The sequence below is a fragment of the Hibiscus syriacus genome, unplaced genomic scaffold (assembly GCF_006381635.1).
Source record: "Hibiscus syriacus cultivar Baekdansim isolate YM2019G1 unplaced genomic scaffold, ASM638163v2 tig00110945_pilon, whole genome shotgun sequence".
Taxonomy (NCBI): domain Eukaryota; kingdom Viridiplantae; phylum Streptophyta; class Magnoliopsida; order Malvales; family Malvaceae; genus Hibiscus; species Hibiscus syriacus.
Window position 1 is genome coordinate 443,023 of NW_024062926.1, and position 17,687 is coordinate 460,709.

Sequence of the window (17,687 nt, forward strand, 5' to 3'; positions counted from 1 at the left end):
CGATTTTAATTTCTTTCTGAAGTTCTCCCTCTAGACTCCGTGTGCAAGGCTGAGGAGCTTGATGCTTCACCCGATTCTCTCCGTCGAATTTCTTCACTCAATACCAGATCCCGAACATCGTCAAATTTTAATTTGTTGTTTCCCGACGAGCTGCTGACTGCTGTAACAGTAGCATTCCAACTGTCTGGTAGAGATGATAAGAGAATTAAAGCTCGAACTTTATCATCGAATTCAATTTCTACGGAACTCAACTGGGTTGTGATTGTGTTGAGTTCATTTAGGTGTTGAGCCACTTATGCCTCTTCCGCCATCCGCAAGTTGAATAGTCGCCTCATCAAGTGAACTTTGTTCGAGGTCGATGGCTTCTCATACATACTGGAGAGAGCAGCCATAAGACCCGCTGTGGTCTTTTCCTTTGCAATGTTGAAAGCAACATTTTGGGACAACGTCAGTCGGATAACTCTGAGGGCTTGTCTGTAGAGAAGAGCTCAGTCTTCATTTTCATGCCCTATGGTTACTTTCTTGAGAGAGGTTGATATAGATTTTTCTGAAAATCTTCAATCTGCATCTTCCAAAAGCCAAAATTCGCACCATTGAACTTCTCAATTTTCACATTCCCTTCGTCTGCAGCCATCGCTCCCACTCGAATCTGGCTTCGTTTGGATCGTTTCTGACAATTTCTACGAACCACCGTGTATTAGAACACCTCCATCGACAAATTCGTATCGCCGATCAAATTTTTACTATTCATAAAATTTACTATTCATATAAATAGTAATAAATAGTAACCTCATAGAAAACCAAAAAATTCACCACAAAAAGCTCTGATACCAGCTGTTGGGAAATAACCGAGTAATTTCCCTATAACCATATTAGTGAGAATGCGAAATAAAAGCGAAAAAATAATACCCGAAATTGATAACGGAATTCTGTCAATTATGCCTACGTCTCCAGACTACTGCAGATCTTTTACTAAAGAGAGAAAATTTACAGGTGTTTACAAAAGACTCACAACTCACAAGAAAACTCTCTAGTATTGGGAGAAAGAAATGATTTGGGATGATTTTGAAGCTAAATAAGTTAGTGTATTTATAGTTGAAGCTTAAGGACTAATCTTATAAATATCTTAAAGTATACTGGGATTAAAATACAATTTTTCCATTTCCATTTTTAATAAAAAATTGGACACCGAATTCGGTGCCCCTTTATTAAAAAATATTCCCCTTTTGACTTTCACGTTCAACACCTTCAATAAGATAAGTCTATATAATTACAAGGCAAGAAAAGCCATCAATAAACATTATTTAATTTCCATCACGAAAGCCAAATACGTCCATGTCTTCATGTCAAAACTCGAGTAAATAAATATGGTAAAATATTCGAGTAAGAACAAACTTGCATGAAAGGGATGATTGTGGTGTCTAGATATAATATTTGAGTAAAAACATATCTGTCTCGTAAATGTTAATGTTAATCGTGTTTGACCGGAGTTCATTCATTTGAATTTGAATGGAGAGTCGATGAATAATAATATGGATGTGTCAGTCGATAAATGTTCAGACTCTTTTAAAAATAAATCACCGTAAATTGACATTTTTATACTCTTTTTAGTGAATGTACGTCTAAATAAAAAAAAGTGAACTGCGTTTAAACATCACTAATCGTGAATCTCTTTTCCCCTGGTTGTACATTAACAATAATGACGAAATTCTTGTAAACAATATATGTGTGTTGCTTCATAGAGACTGAGTTGTATTCGTTTGTCTTGTACTGAAAAAGCCCATATACCTTACGAGAATAGGCAGAGGAACGTGTTATTTTAGCGTTTCATGGGGCTAAATAGATGATCCAGCTTAAACTTTTGTCGGAAAATGCATGGAGCTATTCATTTGAGAAAAATGCGTGTATATTATTTGTATCCAAAGGACAATGTGAAGGAATCAAGAGTTTTATATTCCGTCGGTTCTAATTATTGTCTTTTATTTGTCCAATCCAAAATATTACTTTCAAAAAGGTTAATAAATTTTAATATTTACATTTTTTTATATGATATTTGGGTGGATAAAAACATCAATCTAAGCCTTCGTGGCATAGCTATTTAAGTTGGGCGCATAATCATTGGGTTAAAAATCACATTCAATAGCTTACTGTGTTTTCTTGCCAACTACCATGTTGGACTTGGAACTAAGGGTGTAAACAAAGTCAAATTTAAATATTACTCAACTCAATTTTAAAACCATATATAAAAAACTCGTGAATTAAAAAATATAAAACTTGACTCGAACTCTAAATATAATATTAAAACTCAACTCAAACTCAAAAAACTCAAATTCAAAAAAGCTCGAATCAAACTCGATATTGAGCTCGATTTAAGTTGGGCTTGCATAATCATTGGGTTAAAGATCACATTCAATAGCTTACTATGTTTTCTTGCCAACTACCATGTTGGACTTGGAACTAAGGGTGTAAACAAACCAAGTCAAATTTAAATATTACTAAGCTCAACTCAATTTTAAAATCATATATAAAAAACTCGTGAATTAAAAAATATAAAACTTAACTCTAACTCTAAATATAATATTAAAACTCAACTCAAAAAACTCAAATTCAAAAAAATATCAAACTCAATTTGAGCTCGAATCAAACTCGATATTAAGCTCGAATCAAACTCAATATTGAGCTCGAATCAAGCCACTAGCCTAGGCCATGAGCCGTAATGATGGCTCATAAATCCCGTCCGTAAATTTTTTTCACGCTAGTTGCCTCTTATTTATTGAGTCCAGCTTCCACTCCCTCCTCTTTCTCACTCGATGTGGGATTCTGCTTCACCACATTCTCCACCCTGAACACTGATTGCTTCTTTTTTCTTTCTGACCCGCAGGCATGGAAAAGTTTAGAAAGACCTAATCCCAAAAGCCCTGCTACATAGTGACAATATTCATCATAGTCATCGACTGTTTCTACCTGCAATACAAGATCCTAGGATCATAAATAGGATAATATGAACACATTTAAGACTTGTATTCATGCATACATATCGCACAGATTAGGCTAAGCTAGAGAGGTCATGTTCTTATATATGATAAGAGACAATCTAGAAGATATCAACCCGAGTTCGATACTTTGTAAACGAAAAATTCATTTTCAATAATCAAATATCTAAAGCAAAAAGCCTCTTTTTCTCATTCATACATCCAGGTATAGGTCAGCACACGGTAACTCATGACAGATATAGCAAATTCATATTAAAATGTCCATAGGTAAACCCATTTGTAAAGTTCATTCCAGTTTTCATATATTTCAGATAAATAATAATAAGGTGAAAATAAATATTGCGCATGACAAACCTCCTTGCAAATAAATTTTGCCATCCCTGAACCCATTCTTTTTGTAATGTCCTCGATTGCCTCCTGATAACTGCAGAATCAATTGAGAATTGTTGATTTTTTTGGGGGGTCAAAGTCCAATAATGTAAACAAATAAATCAGCACCGCATTGAAATCTTCATAAATGAGGAAGATCAGGAAAAAAACTTAAATAACTGACCCTCTTTCAAGTTCCAGAAAAGCAGTAGATACAAGATGAAACTGGTCCATAAGGATTTTGTAGTTCTTTGTACCACCTGAAGAAATGATCATCTAGCTCAGTTGGTAGAGCACAAGGTTCTAAACCTTGAGGTCGTGGGATCAAGTCCCACGGAGGGCATTTCATAATTTGGAGGTCTCCTACGGAAGCTGCTCTCAACCTGGTGTTGGGGGCAGCCTACTATCTTACCTCCCCTTACCCGAAAAAAGGGACAGCCATTTTGTACCACCTGAAGAAAAGAGATAAAGCTATATAAGCAAACAAACCAGGAAGTTTTCAGCAATAAAATGAGCCCGATTCTGGTGATATATTGCTATTCCAGGGAAGTCAAGAGAACCCTCCTTTGAAGGAGGAAAATTTTCAAAATGCTCACACATAAAGTGCCAGTCTCGATTGTATATATGACGATAAAAGTCTTCAAGGATAGGAACTTTGACATCCGTTGCTACACTGGTGTCATCCTCTGCAAGCAAAGAAAACATCAGACAGATCAACCAACACATGGATTTAATGGTAGTTTAAACTTGGGTTCTTATCTAGCAACTAGAAAAGGAAATGCAATTTATAAAAAAACAGATGAACTTAGTCGGAGATTTACCAGATAGTAGTGAATCGAATATATTGAGAGATATCATATGCTATTTTTAATGGAAATGGAACATCTTGTTTCTGTTCTTGGCATAATATTTAGCTCACTCTGTGTATACCAATAGCTTCCATGAGTTAATATTGATTTATGCTATTAGTTTTAAATTTATGCCATCTGGTTTTGTTGATCATATTAGGAAGCAACTGCTATTTCTCTTGCAAGTAAACCCATGTCGTTTATTATATCATAAATTGGATTTTAGTTTCAATGTCAAACTTGATTCTTACTCTGAAAATACAGAAAGTAAAGAAACTCTTAAGAAAATATGGAGTATTAATATTTTAGGACTTGTTATATTTGTAATCTTCTGATTTCGTCATTAATCAAGGTTTACGTTTTTATGATTCGGGTTGTTAATTTATTTTTATTTTATGTTTTGATCACCGTTTGTTTTGATAATTGACCTATTGATTGATTTGACCAAGTGTGATTATTAGTTTATTTACATATAAACCCTTGTTAATTTCATTAATTTCATTTTGCATAATTTGTATGTTACCTTCATGTGTATAACTTAACCCCTATCACATAATCAAATTAAGTGTTTAGGGTTTAGGGCTTAGGGCTTAGGGTTTATGGCTTAGAGTTTGAGATTGAGGGTTTAGGGTTTATAGTTAAGGGTGTAATCTAACATGTACTTAATTAAATGAGTTTTTATTTTTCTTTTAGTACCCTATCACATAATCGGATTAAGGGTTTAGAGTTTAGGGTTTAGGGCTTAGTGTTTATGGTCTAGGGTTTGAGTTTGGGGTTTAAGGTTTAGGGTTTGGATTTGGGTTTAGGGTTTAGGGTTAGTGTGTAATCTAACATGTGCTTAATTAAATGAGCTTTTATTTTTCTTTTAGTAATATACAATGTAACAATTGGACTTGGGTTGCTTAATTAAAAAAATTAAAATTTGAGAGTAGTTGTATTATAGATTTTTAATATATTTTTAAGATTTTTTAATTATCAATAATGTTTTTTTAATAATTTTTTTATAATGTAATTTTAAAAAATCTAAAATTATAATATAACATTTTTTTGAGCTACTCACGAGCTTTTCGAGTCGAATATCGAGTAGCTCGTTTCGGCTCGTTAAGAAATCGAGTCGAGCTTGAGCTCGAGTCGAGTCCATTCGATCCGAGTATTTATCGAGCCTTGATCGAGTCGATCTCGAGTAGCTCACGATCTGTCTCGTCTCATTTGCAGCCCTACTTGAAACCCTTTTATTTGGTGATGAAAGCAACAATCCCATTGCCTTTGATCCTTACTTTTTTTCTTCTTTCTCGATACTGAATTAAAAAATCCTGTTCAATTACCCTAATTTCAAGTCCCTTTTAACCGATTTTATTATAAAAAATCAACATGTATGACCTGGATTTAAAATAATAAAAATTTGAAACAATACAAATTATAATCTTTTAAGTTAAGGATAATTACATTATGATAAGTGATATCGAAGTAGTTCTTTAACGATTTAGTTTTACTCTAAATACCTCAGCTAGGCCCATCCAATGATAAGGGCGGCATGTGATCGGTCGAGGGCTCCAAAATTTAAAGGCTTCACATATGAATATAATTTAGGTTCGTCCATGTATAACATTTGTGTCCTAAAATCATTTTCGCTCGAAAGAAAAATAAACTTTTCGTTTGGTTCTAGAAAATGACAAAGAATCTTGTAAACGAAAGATTTTGACAATTAATCATTTTTCATGATGAATTTTGATAAAAAAAGAAAGAAAAAAAAACCTTGTAGATCCCTTATAATTTCAACTTTGACAAAGTAATCTTTATTATAAAATATTTTAGGAGTCTCATTTTAAAAAACAACACACAACCTCCTTATCATTTTGGAATGGCCTGACCCGTGTGAACTAGACATGATAAACCAACTATAAATACGAACCTATGACGAATGCATAACAAATTTAGACCTTGGAAATTTCTAAAGTAACTCTATCTGAATCAAGTAGTAATTAAATTTAACTCGAGAAGTCTAACGAAAGGAAAAAAAAAACTATAAAGAAAGAAGACATGACATGAGCCAAGTAAACTCAATGGTTAAATTATTGTTGTTGTTGCCTACGGTCTTGAGTTTGAACATCATGTATACTGAACTATGAGTATTTAATGTCAAATAATTTAATAAAAAAGAAGACATGAGAACATCCCTTACCAGGTCAAGTAAGCATCCCAAGGGTGGGAAACCCTAATTAAATCCCGAGTGATTAATCTCAATCTCATTACTAGATATATATATGAACACATATCGACTTGTCAAAAAACATGTGGCTCGGCAAACTCTGTGAAGGAAAAAAACACTGTTTTAAATTCCCTCAGCAGGTACGCTTGTACCAAACAGCAGGAGCAGCCCCTATCCTTTTAAATAACGAACATTGTGATAACTCTGAAAAATATAAGTGATCCATCAACGAAGGAATAAGGCCAAGAAATGGTAAAAAGAGCAATGCTAAATTTATTGAAGCAAAGGTCCATTTCCACATGGGTCTCAGTTTTACTTGTCTCCCCGAGCCGACATATAGGATAGATTAGGCTATCTGCTAGGCCGTAAAACATGCTGACAGATCTTTGTCTTTACATTATTTTCTCGGTTTTTACCTCTTTGAGGGTGAAAATAAGGGAAAATCTAAGGCCCCATTTGTTTACGAATTATTTCATTTCAGGGAGGAATATTTTTTTCGGGTTAAGATACTCACGCTTATGGGTCACAATCCTAACTGAGGATAAAAATTGAATACTAACAGTGATTTTTTTGTTCTGATTTACTAGGAATATTAATCTTACATCTCCCTTAGGTATTTGTTTATTCACTTAGGTATTTGTTTATTTCCGTTATCTGTTGACTAAAATACTCTTTTTCCTGTTAGTTTGTTTGTGGCTGAAACAAAATATTCTTCTTCGATTTGGCGAGAAAATATCAACAGATCGAAGTGAAAATGGAGTGCGTGTTCAGTTTAGTAGGAAGTGATTTCGCCGTCGTTGCGGCGAACTCATCTGCGGTTCATAGCATCCTCGTCCACAAATCTAATAAAGACAAGATCATGATCCTCGATTCTCACAAACTCATCACCGCTAGCGGTGAACCCGGCGACAGGTTCCCCTCTTTTTTTATTCTGTATAAATCTAGGAATATTTATTCGCCATAATAAAATTTTAATGATTTTTTGTAACTTTCTGTTTCTCATACAGAGTACAGTTCATGGAGTACATACAGAAAAACATGGCTTTATATCAGTTTCGAAACGGTATTCCTTTGACGACTACAGCTGCTGCTAATTTCACTCACGGTGAGCTTGCCACTGCCTTAAGGAAGGTATAAAATTTTCTGGCTTGTAGTTAGAATAGTGTTGTGATTATGACTAATTTAGAACTTATGTTGGCATTCTTTTAGTTTAATATTTTTTTTTTTGAATTTTTAGGGAAGGTTTGATGAGTTGGAGATTTTAGGCTTCTAGAATTGTAGTAACCGCCATGTACAATAAAGCTTTACCATGCCCTGAAATATGTGAGGACAACATTACTTCTTTCCCGTTTACTGCATGTCACATTGGACTAGAGATGCAACATTCTTAATGGTTGCTAACCTCCCGACATAAAGCTGAAAAGCTTGTGTGGAAAGAATATGTACTGTGCTTTTCATTTTGAGCTGAATTTTTAGTTATAGCCAATTTTCAGGAGATCCGTAGGTAATAATAACTGTTTTCTACTACCAGGTGACTTAAATGAACTGCTTAGCTAACCCACCGGAGAGTCTGAAATTGCTTGTAAACCACTTTATTTCTCTGCTTGCCTAAACAAAATAAAAGAACTTTAACAAAAACCCAAGAGAATTTTATAAAAACTGAAAGAAAGAAGTACATGTTCAAGCTTTACCCTAAAAAGGGGTATTTGTAGTCTCGGAATTCCCCAAAACAATCATTTGTGCTTGCTTTAACGAGAATCCTTGGAATTAGGTAATTATAATACCATGTTAAGTTGACAATGATTCAGAATAGAGTTGATACTTCCATTGCATGAATCATGACCCTATGACACCTCTCTTCAATTAAGTAGGATGCAATTTTTGGTAGAACACCTTTGGAAGCTTTATGACATCAATCCTTGTTGTTTTTGTAGAAGATCAGGTTAGAACAGTCCAAGGAATTTTGAGTACAATGAAAATATTTTATTATGTTTTGGAGTTCCAATGTTGAATTAGAATATCTTGTTGTTCTTGATGCCTATGTTATTTCCTTTTCTGGTTGACTGTTTCGTGCAGGTGCTCAGTGCACTTATTGCTCTTTAGGGTCCTGGACTCTTGCAAATCTATTTCTGAGGTTCCTTCAGTTCTAAGGTTTTGTCTAAGTTTATTTTTACAGTTCATATTTTATGCACTGATTGTGGGTATATACACTGTCAATGTGTCAAATGATGCTATTTCATTAAAAGTTTTGAGAAACAAGTATAGATAATTTTATTTTCAAGGAGGAATCAAGATTTGATTCATTGGCAGTGTTAAGATCTGTACACTGTATGTGAATTGAATGTAACTCCTTTTCTAATGACCTTTGTTCAACCAAATTGATTTAACAAATTCATGAAGAGAACTTGATGCTTATGTTTTTGTCTTGAACTATGATGTGGATATCTTGTGTCCTTTTACTGCAATAAACTCTATCCAATAGTTTTCATTTAAAATTTTGATTTTCAGTTTCAAGCTTTTGGTGATTGCATCAGGTATATGTATTTTTGTTGCCTTTAAGTGCCTTCGAACATACAGAAGATATCCATGTATGAGAAAGATGTTTTTAGTTCTTTACTGTGTGCCATGAGAATACTGAATTTGGTCCTTTCTCACCTGCTACCTCCTCTCTTCTACTACTGTTAACAATGACATTTGGCTTTTCCAGAATCCATACTCTGTGAACATCCTTCCTGCTGGCTACGACAAAGAGACAGACCCGTCTCTGTACTGTATGGACTACATTGCTACACTTCATAAGGTTGATAAGGGAGTATTTGGTTATGGATCCTACTTCTCTTTAGCCATGATGGACAGACACTACCACAGTGTCATGACGGTGGAAGAAGCCATTGATTTAGTCGATATATGCATAATGGAGATCAGATCAAGACTGGTCGTGGCTCCTCCAAACTTTGTCATCAAGATCGTCGACAAGGATGGAGCAAGAGAGTATGTCTGGCATGAATCTGTCAAGGATGCTGCCATTAATTCAGCCTGAAGATATTTGCCGTGGACTTGCTCTTCTGTTTTGAACGTTTAATTTGCATGTACTGATAGGGAAAAAAACTATTTATCTATTGACTTGATTATGTTCTGAAGTGGAAAAAGATTTGGAAATTTGATGATACTTTTTTATCATTGTTTGCAATGATCATTATAATGATTACACCCTGCTAACTATATATTCATTTCGAGTTCAAGAAATGATGTGCTCTTCTCTGGATCGATGGATGAATATGATATGATTCTTTTCTATTTGTTGCAGGCATTAAGATTTGAACATTGTGCCAGTTCATAGGGCCTTAATCTTTTCCATATTGATGGCTTGATTGCGGCGAAAGAAGAAAATTAAGATGATATGTTATCTAAGAATCACTTGAATTAAGTTTTGATTTTTTTGGATAATTATTAAAATTACACATTAATTTTCTTAAATGCGTAAGTAATACATAAATATTAATTATGTACCAGAAGAAATACATAAATATTAATTTATAATTTTATATAATATATATAATTTTGATTTTTGTTTAATTGTATATATAAAATTTTAACTTAATTATCACATTTTAAAAGTAAATGCATTCACTTATAATAAAGTCATCTTTGTACATTTTGGTAGGAGTCAAATGATTCATCTATTAAAATGTTCATATGCTTATTTAGTTAAATGTTGATATAAAATTTTAATATATTTTTAGATAAATTATGTAAAATTTAATATTAATTGAAATTAAAATAATACATGATATATTTACTCTTTTATTCTACCAATTTATATATATTTTTATAAAAACATTATATATACATTTTATTAAAAAGTATATATATTAAAAATAATAAAGTAATATATTCTCGATGAATTTTTATATAAATATTTTCATTTAAATATTTAGAATTCTATTTGTTAAAAAATATAGAACAAAAACAATTTCATAAAATATACATTCCAGTAATCTTTTATTCCTTCAACCAAACACTGTAATCTTACATTCTTGCCAAACAAACCAAACACAGTAATGTAACATTCCCAGAAATGTGTTAGGTAATGTTACATTCCGATAATCATATTCCCGAAGGTAATTTTACATTCCGTGAACTAAACTCATCCTAAGGTTAAGGTAAGGAAATGTGAGAAATTGACTCAATTGTAAATTTGATAAAAATTATAATATTTTTGATTTGATGTAATTTAAAATATTAATTTTTTAAATATTTTTGTTAAATTAAAAAGTTACATTCTTTCAATATTTTCGGTTGACAATCGAGAATAGGGATGTGCATGGATTGAGTTGGATTTTCAGTCCACCCGATCTGACCCGAAAATTATACATCTTCCACTGACCTGAACTAGACTCGAACTCAACTTGTCTTTTTGAGATAAAATCCAAACCCGACCCGAAATAATATATTTATTAAAAATAACTTTTATTCAATAAAAATAGGGGTATTATTGTAATTGTTCCTAAATATATAAAGTAAAGTTATAATTTTTTGGTATGGTCGAGTATTATTCACCATAAACCTGAACATAACCTTTAAAACCTGACTCGACCCGATCTGAACTCATTTTTTTAAAAAAATTCCTACCGTATCAGGTAAGGTAAGGTCAGGTCAGAACCCGTGGGATTCGGATCACATGACCATTCCTAATCGAAAATATTACCTTTTTCATTTTTCGTTCTTTTGTAATACTAAATTAGACAGTTTTATAACAAAACTGCCCGAAAATAAGTGAAAGAAACGTAAGGATGGTTTTTCATACTGACGTTCTTCGAGATTTGTTGCTCAGATACATGCAAGTTGACGACTAGATGATAAACAAAGACGAGATTTCATATTGTTTGACAAATATATTCTGATATGTAGTTGGTTTTCTTGTTGAATTCTTCGAGGTTAAAAATCGTAAAAATCAAAAAGGTATTTAAATTTAATAAATAAAACAGTTTATGTAATTCTTAATAATTATTCGTATAAATTATTTTTATTACTCATTTAATTATAAGTTTGATAATAAATAGTAATTTCATTAAAATTATATAAAAGATAATTAAGATATTATTATAAACAAATTATAATCTATAACGGCTTTATTTTATAAAAAGAATGTACACATTTAGGTCTTACTAAACTCACATATTTAAGATATTAATTAAATTAAGAGATCTCTACCCATTATTAGGGTTTTTCTCTCCACCCATTATTAGAGTTTTTTGACCGACTAGTCCGTTTGGTTCTTTTGATCTCTTGTGAGATTAGTTTTGAAGGACTCTGGGTGTTTGGATCGAAGAAGCAGGGTAAGCGATGGGTGATTTAACTGAGGAGTTAGAGAATTTGGATCTGGGAGCGGAGGAGGAAGTTCTTCAACTTGATAATACGACAACAACTTCATTGATCTCTTTTGAGAACTGTTTAGTGGGTCATTTTATCACTATGAGTAATATTAATTTTTAGGCAATGATGACCAATGTCTGGCATCCAATTGGGGGAGTTTCGATAATTGAATTGGAGGATCGACGATTTCTATTTTGATTATTCCATAAGGTTGATGTTGAGAGGATTTGGGATGAAGGTCCTTGGTATTTTGACACGCATCTTCTGGTTCTTCATTGATTACAGAAGGATGAAAATTCACAGTTGGTAGATCTTAACTTAGTGGGATTTTGGGTATTGTCAAATGACGTGCCAGTCGGTTTTATTTCCGAGCAGGTTGCGAAGCAGTTGGGCAATTTCATCGGGGTTTTTATAGAGTTTGATGCGAAAGCAGTTACATTGGGATATAAGGGAAGTCTGCAATTCTGTGTGTTATTAGATGTTCGAAAGCCATTGAAAAAGAAAAAGAAGATAGCTTTGCCGAACGAAGGTTTCTATTATGTCAAATTTCAGTATGAGAAGTTAAGGGTGCTTTGTTTCCTTTGTGGGAAGTTGGGTCATGGAGAAGGGTCATGTCTGTTACGAGTGCTACGACCGAAGCAGGAGTTGATTCCACAATGGGATATATCCCTGAGGGCTCTACCGAGACACATGAATTATTCACCTATTCCATGGCTACAGGATGATAACGGGCAGAAGAATAAGGATAATAATAATTTGGAGGGGGTTAATGCTGGTTTGAATAGTGGCTTAGCGAGGGGAAATAACAAAGTTATGGATTGAACTTCGAACGAAAGAACAAGGTTGTTATTACAAGTGACGATGGTTTCGGCAGAGGAAAATTCACATATGCACAAAGTGGAGGGGTGTAACTTTAACATCCCAAACTATGGGTTAGTGACTAAATTGTAAACCTTCAGAATTTGGTGATTAAAGTGAAAAAGTTGAATAGTTCAATGACTTATCTGGAAATAGTTTATGAATTATTGTTAGTAATTATTAAATGAAGTAAAGGACAAATTGGTCATTTGACATGAAAGATATTTCCCCCCTTTAATAGGAGAGAAACGTAGAGGGAGAAGTAGTTGGAAAACTCTCTTCTTCTCCAACGTGAAGCACCCAAGCCAAGGTAAGTTTTCTAATTAGTTGATTATTTGTTGATTTTAAGTATGGGTTTTGATCCTTAGGTAATACTTAAGCTTAAGGAAAACTTAAGTTGACTTAAAATCAAAAGATGAAGAAGTTATGAAAGATTAAAGAGAATATGTTTTTAAGGGAATTTATGGTAAAGAGTTAATAAAGGAACTTTGAGATGAAATTTGACTTGTCATAGGTGTGAATAAGAAGTTATAAGTGTTAGAAATAAGTTTGGGTTACATGGAAAATTTAGTAAGATTCTTAGATTTAAGAATCTGAATGATATATGGGAGATCATAAAGTGTTGGAATGATAAAAGTTAGTTAAAATGGTTGTAGTTGAGTTTAGTGGTATGAAAGGAGTTTTATATGAGGAAATTCAGTGAAGAGTTGATGAATTTTCGGGTGAAAAAGCCTGTTTTGGGTAGAGTGTATCGGTACCCTAAGTATGTGTATCGATACCATCTTGATCGAAAAATCACATAATGCAATAAGGGTATCGATACCTTAAGGAGTGTTTAAGGTATCAATACCCCTAAAGAAAAAAGTGAATATTGGTCTATTAAATTTGTTTAAGTTAATAGCATCAAAGTATAAGGTTTAGGCTTATGATAATTGTCTTGAAAATTATATTTATGTTGATACAGATCCAAAACGAGTTCCGAAGCAATTGAAGAATTATGATCGAATCAAGGCTAAGGTGAGCGCAATTTAATTTGTATTTATGTTATTAATCAAACCTTGGCTTGCGATGAGCCAGTGACAGAGTTATTATGGTAAGAAGTAACTTCTAAAATGTTATGTGATTCTTATATGTGCATGAGTATATGGAAATATGTATTGGTGTCATATGTTATTATATGCGATATGTGATACTGAACTAAATGAATATATGAAATATATGATATCAACTATGTGATATGTATGATATGTTATTTTATGAGTTTTATATATGTTTGGGCAAAATTACTGTAGTTAGGTATCGGTACACTGTAGCAGGGTATCGATACCTCTGTAACATTCTGGAAAACTTTCTTCTTCTTCTTGTTTTCTTCTTCTCCAACGTGAAACACCCAAGCCAAGGTAAGTTTTCTGATTAGTTCATTATTTTTTGATTTTAAATATGGGTTTTGATCCTTAAGTAATTGTAGACACACATTTTTCGTCTATGTTATTTTTATTATAGTATATAGTATATATATTATATGTTCATACTATATTATATACTATAATTATATAAACACATACTAATTTATTTTTGTTATTTTATTTACAGGACAAGGCTGCCCAAATACCACTACAAGCCCAACAGAAACCAACAAATGGCACACGTGACCCATTTGCAGTGGACCCACGAACCGAACTGGCCCCACTGCTCGAACGCTTAACCCGGTTAGGGGTTTTGAAACCCTAATCCCATTTCTCAACTGCATGCCACATCACCTCAACGCTCGATCAACTAAACGTCGAATCTCTCACCCCAACAACCCGTATCATCCGGCGCAGGGATCCCGATCATCACCAACACATCAACAAACCAACTAGCATTAGAATCCTAGTTCAAATAGGATACTAAAATAGGAATTTTTTCATATTATAAATAATCTATGTATCAAACGATGTACACACACGAGTTTACACGAAATAAACTACCAAATAGACAAGAGATTATCGAGAGAAACATCAAGGAAATCAAGAGCAAAAAATTGTGTAAATTTCGAAAAAAATCACTCGAAATAAAGGTATTAACTTCACCTTGTTTGGTGGATCCTTTTGCTTGCATGTGATGTTCGTTGGTATTTTCATTTGATTTCGACCCTAAGACTCGAAAAAGTTTTGGTTGAGGATCTGGGGGAGGGGTTTTTGCTTTCGTAAACCCTCTTCGAGGCCACGTATTTTGAAAAATGAAGTGATTTTTTAGAGGAAAGGGAAAAGCTTTCGAAGGAATATTTAAAAAAAAAAAAATTTTTGTCGTCGACCGATCAACTGCGGCGGTGAGGCGGCGAGGGGCGGTCGATGGCCGGTTTCTAGAAATGGTGGCATGTGTTCTTCGTTTATGAAGAACAATAGAGAGAAAAAAATGTGAGGGGGAGGGTGTTTTTTAGTGTGAAGAAGAGAAATAAAATTAAAAAAAGGGTTTAGGTTTATACTTGGCCTAATAACCCGTTCAGGGTCTACGTGTTGACCCAACCCAGGGGCCAGATCTGCGTGTTTCTGAATATAACTTGGTTAATCCCATTTTCAGTCCCCATTTGTTTCAATTCCTTCATTTCACCCCATGAATTCGATCTTAACGCTAATTATCTCTCAATTTGATCACCCATTTTTATTTCTATTCATTTTCATCCGTTATTATTATATTTATATATTTTCTTTTTTTGCAATTAATTATTTTCCCTTTCCTTTATTTATTTTATTTAACAACATATATTTATTCATGTATTTTTTTTATTCATGTATTTTTTAATATTATTTTATTTTTGTTTTATTATTTATATATATATATTTTTTATTTTTACACGTTATTATATATATAATTATTTACTTTTTTTTATTTTCTATAATTCTTTTTTAGTTTCTTTTATTTTAATTTTATTTTTTATTACTATTATATACTTCATTATTATTATTATTATTATTATTATTATTATTATTATTATATTTTATATGTTTTATGTTTTATGTTTTATGTTTTAGCTTTTATCTTTTATTTTTATTTTTTTATCATTTTTAAAAAACATTTTATTTATATGCATATTCATTTTATTTGTTCCTTTTATTTTATTTTATTTTCTCTTTATTTATTATTATTTTTTTCTTTTACATATATATATTCATGTTGTCATTTTTGCCTTTATTTTCTTTACCTTATTTATTTATTTATATTGTTCTTTTTCTTTTCTTTATTTTACTTTATTTCTTTTATTTACTTTTCTTGATTTTTTATTATTGTTATTTTTGCTTTATTTTTGCTTTTTTTTATTTTCTTTATTTTATTTATTTTCATTTTTTCCTCTTCCAATATTTTTATCCTTTAAGGGTATTTCAGTCAATCAGAGGTAAGTTTTTGGATCGTTATTTTACCTTTTAATTTAAGCGTTCAACTTTCTTAATTAAAGGCAACTGGAAATTACATAGTACCGAAAGGGTAGTTCCAAGGGTGCTAACCCTTCCTTGACTGTAACCGACTCCCGAATTTGACACATCTTTGGTAAGACGCATATCAGGTAAGAAATATGGTAACATTTCAATCCTTATTGCTTACTTTTGATTATATTTTAGAGTAAATAGTTATACTAACCATTTTCTAATGATTTCAGCCTTCCAAACTTGTTTTTTCCTCTAAGGCTCTAAACCCGAGCTCCGAACCCATTTTTAAGTGGGGGGTGAAAGCGACACTCTCGTGAGAATTTATTCTCCGTATGGGCCTAGCAAGTAACCTTCGGGATTCATATACCTTATGCTTTCGTGGGAATATATTCTCCGTATGGGCATAAGGGAATGTTTCCTCTCGAGTTTAACGTCCACACAAGCTTGTGATGGACTTAGGACTAAGGGTCTAGCAAGCCTAAGGGGGGCACTAGCAAGGAGAATCAGGTACTATTTTTTAGAACTTAAACTGAGAGACTACAAAGAATTAGAGCCCACCCCAAAACCTCATTTCAAACCCTAAGATGTCTGAATTATTTCCTGCTTTATTTTATGTTCAAAGCATGTGAACTAGAAATGTATGCGGTTATGACTAGTTCAAAATTAACATGCGGGTTAGAGATCATGTCCGAGTAGGAATAATAAGCATGTGGGGGTAGATATCATGTGGGTAGAACTTTAATCTTCATGATTGTTTTTTCCACCTTACTAACTTTTTTCCATTTTTGTTCTCTTTTATTTCATTTTCATATTTTACATAATTCATTCAAAAGAGGTGTTGATCCACCAAAAATGTTTTTGTTAAACGTAAATAATCTATATTAATGGACAAAGGGGTTATAATACAAAGAGATGAAAAACATAGAAGTCCAGTTATGTTTAAAGAATACTCGGGGGAAAAGGTTGCAGGGGCAAGACATGAAAAATGTTACTGACCCAGAGTGTCATTTCGAAGACTACGAGAACAAGATGAAGAAACCCTAGCTGAGCTGGATGCCATTGCAGACGAATTCAAGAAGCAAACTTCAGATAATTTCTATCGATGGAGGGCTCCGATGACGCTTTCGTTAGAAACAAGCGCAACGGAGAGTGAAAGTCGGAGATGCAGTCATTCGAGACTTTTTGGAGCAAGCAGCTCGTCACTTGTGCAGTTTAGCCTGAGAAGCTGGAACGGTTCGACAGGGCGTTCAACTGATGACAATAGCTGAAGACGAATCAACTTGTCAGGGGCTGTTCGGGATCTATACCATTAAAAAAGGTTTTTTATCTCTTCAGGCGTAACACTTTTGTCCCCAATAAGGATTATTTATAATAACATACATATTTTTTGGATCAATGCCTCGAACATTGCATGCATCATGCATTTAAACATATTTTGCATTTTGTTTTTATTTCTTTGCATTCACATTAACAAACGGAAAAATGTCTCATTAGAGGAACAAATACTGAATACACCACCTCAAGCATTGGACACACCCCATCCGCATAACATTCGCCTGAAAAAGAAGAAGATGGAAGCAAGAATCACACAAATCGAGGAGAATATGCTGAAATTACAGAGAGAGCT

The 17,687-nt window shown here is 33.0% G+C and overlaps 3 protein-coding genes across 3 annotated transcripts; 2 read left to right on the forward strand and 1 right to left on the reverse strand.

The window, feature by feature from the left end:
- Positions 1-2,766: 2,766 nt before the first annotated feature.
- LOC120147891 (squalene synthase 1-like) lies at positions 2,767-4,305 on the reverse strand. Its single transcript, XM_039161141.1, has 5 exons — positions 4,293-4,305; positions 3,959-4,048; positions 3,547-3,622; positions 3,348-3,417; positions 2,767-2,964 (listed from the first exon to the last, which is right to left on the reverse strand). The coding sequence occupies exons 1-5, from the start codon at positions 4,303-4,305 to the stop codon at positions 2,767-2,769; spliced, it is 447 nt and encodes a 148-aa protein (XP_039017072.1).
- Positions 4,306-7,086: 2,781 nt separating this feature from the next.
- LOC120147948 (proteasome subunit beta type-2-B-like) lies at positions 7,087-9,597 on the forward strand. Its single transcript, XM_039161174.1, has 3 exons — positions 7,087-7,331; positions 7,427-7,550; positions 9,127-9,597. The coding sequence occupies exons 1-3, from the start codon at positions 7,174-7,176 to the stop codon at positions 9,457-9,459; spliced, it is 615 nt and encodes a 204-aa protein (XP_039017105.1). The 5' UTR covers positions 7,087-7,173; the 3' UTR covers positions 9,460-9,597.
- A 2,168-nt stretch (positions 9,598-11,765) lies between these two features.
- On the forward strand, positions 11,766-12,617 carry LOC120147892. The gene is made up of 2 exons (XM_039161142.1): positions 11,766-11,876; positions 12,081-12,617. Exons 1-2 carry the CDS (start codon positions 11,766-11,768, stop codon positions 12,615-12,617), a joined length of 648 nt encoding a protein of 215 aa, XP_039017073.1.
- The last annotated feature ends 5,070 nt before the right edge of the window (positions 12,618-17,687 follow it).

What these genes read in the sequence shown, in the direction of transcription:
- LOC120147892 (XM_039161142.1), top strand. Translation starts at nt 11,766, where the DNA reads ATGGGTGATTTAACTGAGGAGTTAGAGAATTTGGATCTGGGAGCGGAG. An exon ending in TCTCTTTTGAGAACTGTTTA is followed by an intron (nt 11,877 to 12,080) that starts GTGGGTCATTTT and finishes CATTGATTACAG; the next exon opens with AAGGATGAAAATTCACAGTT.
- LOC120147948 (XM_039161174.1), top strand. Translation starts at nt 7,174, where the DNA reads ATGGAGTGCGTGTTCAGTTTAGTAGGAAGTGATTTCGCCGTCGTTGCG. An exon ending in AGCGGTGAACCCGGCGACAG is followed by an intron (nt 7,332 to 7,426) that starts GTTCCCCTCTTT and finishes TTTCTCATACAG; the next exon opens with AGTACAGTTCATGGAGTACA. An exon ending in TTGCCACTGCCTTAAGGAAG is followed by an intron (nt 7,551 to 9,126) that starts GTATAAAATTTT and finishes TGGCTTTTCCAG; the next exon opens with AATCCATACTCTGTGAACAT.
- LOC120147891 (XM_039161141.1), bottom strand. An exon ending in TCGAGACTGGCACTTTATGT is followed by an intron (nt 3,623 to 3,958) that starts GTGAGCATTTTG and finishes TCATTTCTTCAG; the next exon opens with GTGGTACAAAGAACTACAAA. An exon ending in TTTCTGGAACTTGAAAGAGG is followed by an intron (nt 3,418 to 3,546) that starts GTCAGTTATTTA and finishes TTGATTCTGCAG; the next exon opens with TTATCAGGAGGCAATCGAGG.